Source organism: Belonocnema kinseyi, chromosome 8 (genome assembly GCF_010883055.1).
Source record: "Belonocnema kinseyi isolate 2016_QV_RU_SX_M_011 chromosome 8, B_treatae_v1, whole genome shotgun sequence".
NCBI lineage: Eukaryota > Metazoa > Arthropoda > Insecta > Hymenoptera > Cynipidae > Belonocnema > Belonocnema kinseyi.
In genome coordinates this window covers 85,392,327-85,402,664 of record NC_046664.1, presented here as the reverse complement: position 1 = coordinate 85,402,664, position 10,338 = coordinate 85,392,327, and the positions used below count along the sequence as shown (strand labels likewise).

Below are 10,338 nucleotides of genomic sequence, written 5' to 3'. Positions count from 1 at the left end.
GCTATCTAAGGATGGTACTATAGAACGCCACCTCAAGGTAGGCCTAGTGGCGCCATCTCTTGGTCAGGCCGGAAACTTATCAATCCACCCTCGTATATTGATTTCCTCTTCATATCTTTCTTTATTGGCTGAATATTAGCAATGAATGACAAGTTTACATTAAATGACCTTGAAAAATGACCTGTGTCTTAAGGCCATGACTTTCTTTGCGTTTCCCCGTTAGAACCCAATAACTTTCATAGGGAACATTTTTTTCGCAGAGCTGCAGTTTTCAAGATATTTGGTAATGTTTCTTAAAAGGATTGGATGTTTAACCCCCTATAACTCGAAAACTGTTTATTTTCGGACTTTTTGCCCCACAACACTTTTGATCGAGACATTGAGAACTACAATTTTATGAAATTTAATCAAAATCGACCGAAAGCCATTTCATGTACATTTGCTGTGGGATCCTTTCAAATTTCATCAAAAATTTCTTTAGTCTTTATTAGAGTATTTATTTATCTAGTGAAAAATTATGTATATTTCTTTTTCTCAAATTGTGTTAGAAACGGTCAAACAGATCCCTGAAATTGTAGCCTGAAAATTGTAAGCTGTTGTCAGAAAAGGTAATAAAATGAAAAAGTAAATACAAGTTGAGAAACCATCCTACAGAAAATGAACAATATGTACTCCTTTTTGTAATAAAAAATAAAATTTGAAACTCTTTACATTTGAAAAATAGCACCTTCATGAGGCACAAAAAATTTATTTCATTTGAAGTTTGTTAAGTTAAATAATAAATATATAATTGAATGCCTTAGCAGCATAAGCATGGTCTGGGTGTGTTCGCTCTTATATGATCCATATTGCGGGGGCAAGTGACCGATATACACACACGATACCCAACAATTTACATATATGCACTTCATATGCACAAAACTCTTGCCCCGCCTGAGACTGGCAAATAATTCTCAAGTATTTTGATTGGTTCTCAATTAGTGTAGACATATGTCCAATGTCCTTGTATTCATGCTCACGTGAACTGTACTGTCATTTGTGGTTTACTTTTATTTTTAATTGCGGAATAATTACACTTCCTCTTAGCGATTTTCATCCAAACTCAAATGCTATACATTTACAGGGTGGACCATTTTAATCTGTCGCGGGAAATATCTCAGAATATACGTCAAATACCGAAAAATGTTTCAGACAAAAGTTGTAGGGGACAATAGGGATCATGTATTGGTACGAAAGACTTCGACCTTGAAGGCGATGTTTAAAGTCGCTTGAAGGTGAAAGTGAATTATTTGTAATGGAAACCCCTAGTTTTGAAGCAAAAATGAATTAAATTCTACGGATTCAAAATGCGAAGCTTCTGCCGTGTACTATTATCGAGGTCAAATAAACATCCAAAGATTGGCCAACAGGCCAAACATCACCAACCTTGGATTTTTCATGGTCAGAAACGTCCTATTTTTAGCACTACCCACGAACAACGACGTAGACGTAATAGGTTAAAGTTCCCTTTGGGGTGCTGGTTTAAAGCGAGTCCCCTTGCCCCTCACTACTCGGGGTGCTTGATTAAAGTAAGCCCCCTTGCCTCTCACTTCTCGGGGTGCTTGATTAAAGTGAGCCTTTCCAGTACGTGGAATGGCTGCACAAGCAGCCATTATATCATATAGCACAGTATATCCATTCCATCATATCTTCACATGTCGTTGGCGGCTGCTCAAACACAATGTTTTTCAAATAACCTAAAAGATAAAAATCCGGCGAAGTTAAGTGTGTTGAGCAAGCGGGCCACGGAATTGGACCACCACATCCAATCCATCGGTTTGGGTATTGTTGATTTAGAAATGCCCTTACTATCCGCGTGTAATGTGGTGGTGCATCATCTAATTGCACCTACATTCTTCTTCTGGTCTCGAAATCGACATTTTCAAGTAAACCAGGTAAATGGTCTCTCAAGAATGCCAAAAAATTAAATTGATTTACAGTGTCATCGAAAAAATATGGACCCATCCGATAGCCATTCAAAATTCCGCAAAAACATTGAGGCTCCAAAGATGCTGGTGATCAGCAGTTCTTTACCAGTGTGGATTAGTATCTGACCAATAATAACAATTGTGCCTGTTTAAAGCTCCAGTGTTTTTAAATTTTACCTCATCAGAAAACTTAACGAATGTGAAAAACTCACTCTTATGTGAAGCCCATAGGCCAAATTTATTGCGTTCCATGAAATTTCGATCCTTTAATTCTTGACCTAATGTTATGTGATAAGCATGATATTTGAGAGCCTTCAGGATCCTGAGAACCATTCATTTTGGTATTTTGAATCCATAGAATTTATGTCATTTTTGCATATTTGATTTTCAAGTGCCCTTAACACGGCCTTGACGAATGCAACATTGTGTACGTAAAATTTTGAGTCCTTTCCAAATCCGGGTTAAAAACTCGGAGTTTCATTACAAAAAATTCACTTTGACCTGCAAGCGACCCTGAAAATCTCCTTCAAGGTCAAGGTCTTTGGAACCAATACATGCTCCCTATTGTCCCTTACAAATTTCGTCTGAAACATTTTTCGGTATCTACCGTATATTCTGAGATATTACTCACCATGTCATTTTGTCAACGGTACCATATTCTTAGTTATTTCAATTTGTGCCTAATAGGCATATTTTCGTAAAGTTTAAACGTGGTCTTTCATAGTACCCTACAACTTAGCACGAAACTATTTCACTTTTTTCTTGCTTAGTGCCGCGATGAGTGCAATTGTCAAATATCATACACCAAGTTTCACATAGATGCATAGGCGTGATTCCCCTGCATTTTATTACCAGAAGACCTTATTGCTCTTTAAAAGAGTCGTCATGCTTCTCATTAGTATATTTGATCAACTCATAAAGTGCATCATGGGAAAACATGACATTATTTTGGCGAATGTCAGCAGTAAACGAAGAGAAGTATTTTTCTATCTAATTATAATAAATTGACACTGTGACTGCGGAATTCACGATTAAATTGGTTTTAAATCGAATAATGATGTTGCATCTGGTTTTTTATTACACCATTGCGTATAAGTTATTGCGTCCTAAGCTAAAAATAAAGTGGGCCCCTCATTCTCATGGAATTACATTCATGCGAGGGGGCAACAAGTAGTTTTTTTATTTGTTTAAACTATGAAGTAGTGCTTTGATTATTTCCGAAAAAATACATTTTGCAGCCTTTAATGTAAACATGATATAGGGGAAAATATTTGGTGTGCCAGAAGTACTTTCTTAAAAAAATGATGAACGACAATTTTTTAAAAAACTTATCTCCTTATTATCAAAAGAATTGGTTCTTGAATTTTTTCAGAGTCCCTTCAGTACCCTCTCTAACATATATTTTAACCATCACGATCGGTAAAACCGTTTTTGAGAAAATTGCATTTTTTGATTTTTCAAAATTTGTTTATAACTTTTATAAAATTTTTTTTTTCAATTGATATTTAGGTTAACTTTATCTTATAGGGATAGCCACTTGCCCCCGCAATATGGATCACATCCGAATGGGGGCACCTATACCATGCCTTATCCTGCTACGGTCTATAAAATGAGGTCCCAGTGGGCACAACATTTGGCGACATCTTTATGACATCGTTACGACATCTTTGCGACAACTTTACGATATCCTTTGTCCATGTCGTTTCAGTGTCTTTGCGATATCGTAAAGACATCATCAGATCATACGACTTATTTACGATATCGTAAAAACGTCTTAACGACATAGACATAGGATGTCGTAAAGTTGTCGTAAAAATGTCGTAACGATGTCGTAAAGACATCGCCAAACTTTGTGCCCACTCAGGTATTTGTGATTGATAGTGATGTTTTAAAGAAAACTTCGCTACAGAATAAATTCTCTGAATAATAAATTAAATCAATCATTCTCCTCAAAATGCATGAAATAAATTCATCAGAAACTGTGAGGAGCTCGAAAATTAATTTAATTAATTTTCTGTTACCATAAAAAAAATATATTTTTACTAATTACTATGGGCGGTTTTTAACTTTACTTTTTTTTTGTTTTACCTTTTCTGATTACGGTTCAAAATTTATAGGAAACCTACATTTATTTTTTAATATCATATGAGAAAATGCGAATTTTTTTCATTGTGGGCAGGTTTAACCGCACTGGGAGCTTACTTTGAACCACTCTAATATATTTATCGTAGTAATCATATTTCACTTAGCTAAATTAGTGTATGTTTTTCTATAGTTAGTATAAAATTATATAACACACTTGCCAGAATAACTCCCAGCAAAATAATGTCTTATTGACATGTATTCTTCATGACCAGTATATCGGTGTTGCGGATTATTTAAATATACAGGCCAAGAAGTTCGAGCTTCTCCTTTTATTTTAACTCTTATTCCTAAAAAAAAAGTTGAAAAACTTAAATAAATTGTACTCGAAATAAATACATAACACAACGTCGCCAAATCATGAACAGAACACAGAAAAAACTAAGAATAAAATTTGTTGCAGGAAATTTCTTAGAGCACTAAAGTTTTGTTCAGCCAACTTCGGGTGTTTAAAAAAAGCATGTGTTTGTCATGGAAAAACAAAAGAAAATTTAATCGATATTTGTGCAAAGTTTATCCTGTGAAGTTAATTTTTATTGCAGAGAATCTTTCGTCGGGAATCGATGAAAAGTTTATCTTCTTTTTTTTCTTTGAAGGTTTGACAGTTAAACATTTAAATCATTAATATTCAAATGTTAATTCTTTTAGTTTGGACGAAAGACACTAAAACATTGTAATTTACGACACCACGCTTATTTATTACGTATGTACATAAACCTTCAGTTGCGTTGCCGCTTAAACAAAGATTTAAAAATAATTTTTACGATCATATAAAAGCAAAACGAGAAGCCAAATTTCCATCAACATTTCGTTCAAATCTTAAAAAACCAAACATAAAAGAAATAAACGTAAACAAAAAATAATAAATTAACACAAAATACAATAGTCATATTAAAAATAAAATTAATTAATACGTACCCCGACATTTTTTAGGAGTGTCTAATACCAGACTAAGTTGCCCTTTGACAGTGTCCCCAGGCTTAAAAGTCTTCCAAGGATTATTAAAAGAAATTTTGAACTCTTTCAGGCCCATTTTACGATATAAACCTGATTTTGCGTCTTGAATTGATAAACACTGCTTTTTTATGATATAATATTATTTTTTCTTCAGAATACACTCCAATTATTTGGCATCATTCATTTCTATTGTACTTTTATATAAAAACCTAGAATTTAATTATTCTAATATGTGAACTTTATGTTCAATTGTCATGACTAATTTTTGACGTTAATTTTATTTTCTAAAACGATTATTAAGTACAGTTCTTGAACTGCAACTACTGACTACTGAGACAAGGAAAGTAATATCCCAAAGTTCTGCGCACACTCTGCAATATATGTATTATGACGTCACAGAACTCAAAATAATTTATATCGCGAAAATATAAATAGCAGCAGATGAAGGTAGGGATTTTTTTTACGGTGAATTTAAATTTTAATTTTGATGTCGTAATTTCCAACATCTCAATTGAAGTTAAAAATGTATCCCCTCTATTTCGTTAAGACGACTTTTTAATTAAAAAGTTGTAAAAATGTGCTCTTATTGCTTATTTGGCTTGCAATTACGTGCTTAAGATCTATTTTTCATATTTAGATATAATTTGACCTTGAAATCTCAAAAATGCAATTTAAAATAGTGCCTGATGTCCAGATTTGGTTAGTATTTGAACTAGTTCCAACAAGTTTTTAGGTCGGTGTCTGTCTGTGCGGCGTTTTATATGATAAGCAGTTTTTGTTTTATTGATGAAAAACGTCATAGAAAAAAATAAATTGCGTACAAACGATACAAGCTGCAAGAATAAATGAGACGACATTTATTCAACTAAAAAAGATTTGCAAATTTTTTACGAATAATTTTTGATAAAAAGTGTAGTTTTACTTAATTCGTATAAAGCAAGATTAGAAATGTTAAAAATACATGAAAACAAGGCAATAAAAAGAAGTATATTTGTTTGAAACTTTCTAGATTTTGTAGAAAATGCGTAATTTTTGGTAGAAAAGTAATATTCTTGGTTGAAATTAAAATTTTTCATTAAGATTTCAGTTATTTAAAAAAAATCCTTTACAGATTGTCAAAAACCAATTTATTTCAAAGAAATTTCGATTCTACTATTTTTGTTGAAAATTGATATTTTAAATTGAAAATTGACCTTTTTTACTTAATAATTCAAGTTTTTTAATTTTTCTGTTTTGGTAGAAAATTAATCCTTTTGGATTAAAATCGATCTTTTTTCGTTAAAAATTGAACTATTTGTAAACAAATTCATCTGTTTTCATACAGTATTTGAAAGTTCAGAATTTTGTTGAAAATTCGTCATTCTTGGTAGAAAAACAAACTTCCTAATTGAAATTTCATCTTTTTTTCGAGGATTCTGTTATTTTGTTAAAAATTCCTTTTTTTGCGAAAAATTAATTTATTTAAGAGAAAATTCGATTATATCATTTTTTATAGAAATATTATGTTAAAAAAATGGATCCTTTTTTGTTAAAAATTTAATTTTTTTAAACCGTCTTTTTCAAGTAGGAAATTAATCTTCGCGGTTGAAAATTCATCTTTTTCATGGAGGGTTCAATTTTTTTTTGAAAATTCCTTCATAGTTAGTTAAAAATTAATTTATGTAAGATGAAATTGGATTATATCATTTATGCTAGAGAATTGATTTTTGACAGTAAAACTTGATCTTTTTTAGTTGAAAATTCAACTATTTGTTTGAAAAAGCACATATATCGATAAAAATTTGGGTTTATAGTAGGAAATTAGTCTTCTTGGTTTGAAATTTATCTTTGTGATTAAGAAAAAAACTATTAAGTTGCACATTCCTTTTTTTTTCTTAAAAATTAAATTCTCAAAATGAAACTTTAACAATCCCACTTTCGGTGAAACATTGAAATTTCGAATTAAAAATTGAGATTTTTGGGTTGAAAATTCAATTATTTGTTTCAAACATTGTCTTTTTTATATAAAATTAATGTTCTTGGTTGAAAACTTATCTGTTTGTTTGAAAGTTCAACTATGTATTATCAAATTCATCTATTTTGATAAATTTCAACTAATTTGCTCAAAATTTAATTGTTTGTTGTTAAATATCAATTATTTTAACTAAAAATGAATAATCCTATTCCTGGTTCTATATATTTATATTTTTAAATAAAAAGTTATCTTTTTCATTTAAAAACTCCACTATTTCTTTGAAATTTGATCTTTTGGATTAAGGATTCAGTTATTTTATTAAAAATTTAAGTGTACAATTTTAGGATGAAAAATTATTTTTTAATTGAAAATTAATTTTTTTTTTAGTAGAAAATTCGGCTTTCTAGTAGAAAATTAATTTTCTTTGTTAAAATCTTATCTTGTTTATTGAGGATTCAACTATTTTCGTGATTTTGTTTGTTTGTTAAAAATTAATGTCTTTAAGGAAAATTTTAATTATTATGTAGGAAATTAATTTTATGGGTCAAAAATGCATCTGTTTTTTATTATGTTTAACTTAGATGTCCAAATTCGATTTTTTATTGTCTTATATGGGAAAAAAACGTCTAGCAGAATTTACTATAACAAAAATTTTATCGCGAACGATTCTGCTAAATAATGTATAGAACATGCTTGATTTTAATTGAATTCTATCCTATTCTAAATGCTTTTTATAATATTGTTCTTGGATTGAAAATTAATTTAGTTGAAAACAATTTAAATCTGTATAAAGTCTCTTACAATGTATAACAATACAGACATATTATTTTAAAAATAATCAAAAAGAAATAAAATAATAAAAAATTTAATATAATTACATATACGTTACTGAAAAAATAATTTGTAAACAATTTTTGCGATTAAAAATTGTTCCATTAAATAAAAAATCGATGGCAAAACTTTTTCGACTATATTAGTATTGTTTTCTCATCAATTGTACTTTGATAAAATAAAATAATGTTTTAAGATTACTGCAAGATTTATCAATAGTTCTTAATCAAATTAAACGGAATTTAAATTAAAAAATAAGTCATTTTCATTTTTTATTAGTTCACAACTAAGATATTAATAAAAAAAAAATAATGCTTCCAATTGTAAAACTGCGCACCTACAAGATATTGTGTACTTTTCACAGATTTAATAAAACTCACATCAGTTTTAGTTAAAATTTGAAATAATCTGTAGAAAATTTCGTTTTTTTAATTGATTGATAATTTAACTATATTGTTGAAAGTTCCTATATAGTTAGACAAAAATTAATTTATGTAAACTAAATATGGATTATACCGTTTTTGGTAAAAAATTTATATTTAAAGTTAAGAATTGATCTTTTTTAGTTGAAAATTCAACCATTTGTTTGAAAATTCATCTTTGTGATTAAGAACAAAACTATTAAGTTGCACATTCCGTTTTTTTGTTAAAAATTAAATTCTCTAACTGAAAATTTAAGGATCCCACTTTTGGTGGAACACTGAAATTTTAAATTAAAAATTGATATTTTTGGGTTCTTGGTTGAAAATACATCTGTGTGCTTGAAAGTTCAACTATGTATCATGAAAGGCATCTATTTTAGTAAAATTTCAATTAATTTGCTAAAATTTAATTGGTATTTTAAAATATTAATTTTGTTAACTAAAAAGGAATTCTCCTATTTCTGGTTTTATATATTTATATTTTTAATTAAAAATGAATTTTTTCATTTGAAAATTCGTCTTTTTGGTAGAAAATTATTTTTCTTTGTTAAAATCTATTCTTGTTTATTGAGGATTCAACTATATTCTAGATTTTTTTTGTTTGTTAAAAATTAATGCCTTTAAGGGACATTTTAATTATATCATTGTTGGATGAAAACTAATAGTTTTTTTGTAGCGAATTAATGTTATGGGTAAAAAATTAATCTGTTTATTATTATTTTTAGCACAGATGCCCAAATTCGATTTTTTTTTCTTAGATCTAAAAAAACGTCGTGCATAATTTACTATAAAAATGTTAATCGATAAAAGATTCTGTTATATAATGTGTAGAACCTACCTGATTTTAAGTGAATTCTATCTTATTTTAAATACCTTTTATATTATTCTACTTGGATTGAAAATTAATTTCGTTGAAATTTATATTATTTGTTAAGAAAGATTTTTTTAAATAGAAAATTAATCTTTGTGATTGAAAATTCATCTTTTTTGTTAAAACTTTTACTAATTGGTGTCAAGTTCGCCCGTTCTGGTTAAAATTTTAAATAATCTGTAGAAAATTTTGTTTTTATTGAATATTAACTTTTATATACTAAAAACTAAATTATTCTATTTTTGTTTAAAATTTGATATTTTTCATTGAAACTTGATCTTTTTTAGTTAAAAATGCAATTATTTGTTTGAAAATTCCCGTATTTTGTTGAAAATTTGTGTTTTTTGTTAGAAATATAAAACGGCTCCGTGAAAATTCATCTTTTGGTTGAGATTCAACTATTTTGTGATAAGTTCCTATTTAGTTGTTCAAAAACTAATTTCTCGCCGAATATTGGATGAGAATGAAAGTACCTGTACATCACTATAGTATGTATCAGTTGTTGGAGGTTTTCAAAATTATGTTTTTGTAAAATAAAAATTGAGTATTTGGCAAAATTTTCGGCAGATGTGAAGACCCGATACATTTATAAATCTGAAAATAATTCATTCAATCCCACATTTCTTAAACCATATATTGTTTACAAGCACATAAAACATTGGAAGCCTATATATTTTATACAGCTGTTTTGTGGCGAAGGTGAAATGCAAGGAGTTTAATGGTAATTTTCTGATGTTGAGTAAAGTTAGTGTAACATTGGTGTATTTTTAGTTATAAGCTAGTGTTTTAGTTATTATTTGTATTCAATATAAACATTAACATTAAGTATTATTCCTGTGATGCATGGAATTTTTTATAAAATTTCATTGCTGATATAAAATGCGGTAGCAACTTATTGAGATTGTGAGGTTAATATTATATTTTGCAATTCAAGAGTATTTTTTTCGTATTAAGAAAAATGAGTAAAAGCTTAACTTTCGTAAAGTTTTTGTAGTACATTTTCGTAACTTTTAATAGCAAAAAATAGTATTTTATAGATTTTTGTAGATATACGGATGACTTACATTAAATTGGGAAAAATGATCTATTTCTGCGACCAGCAGTTCGCTCTTGTATTCTCAAATTAATTCTTAACCTCAAAATTTAAAAAGTTGTTATCGCATTTTACACCAGCAATCGACTTTAATAACAAAA

The 10,338-nt window shown here is 28.9% G+C and overlaps 1 protein-coding gene across 1 annotated transcript in view; it reads right to left on the bottom strand.

Annotated features, from left to right (window-relative positions):
* Window positions 1-5,381, bottom strand: part of LOC117178919 (arrestin domain-containing protein 17-like) — an 11,959-nt gene extending 6,578 nt beyond the window's left edge. Inside the window, exons 1-2 of the mRNA XM_033370468.1 lie at window positions 5,028-5,381; window positions 4,271-4,399 (exon numbers count right to left, since the gene is read on the bottom strand). Of these exons, the coding sequence (XP_033226359.1) occupies window positions 4,271-4,399; window positions 5,028-5,142 (244 nt within the window). The 5' untranslated portion in view covers window positions 5,143-5,381. The remainder of the gene's footprint in view (window positions 1-4,270; window positions 4,400-5,027) is intronic.
* Between the last annotated feature and the right edge of the window lie 4,957 nt (window positions 5,382-10,338).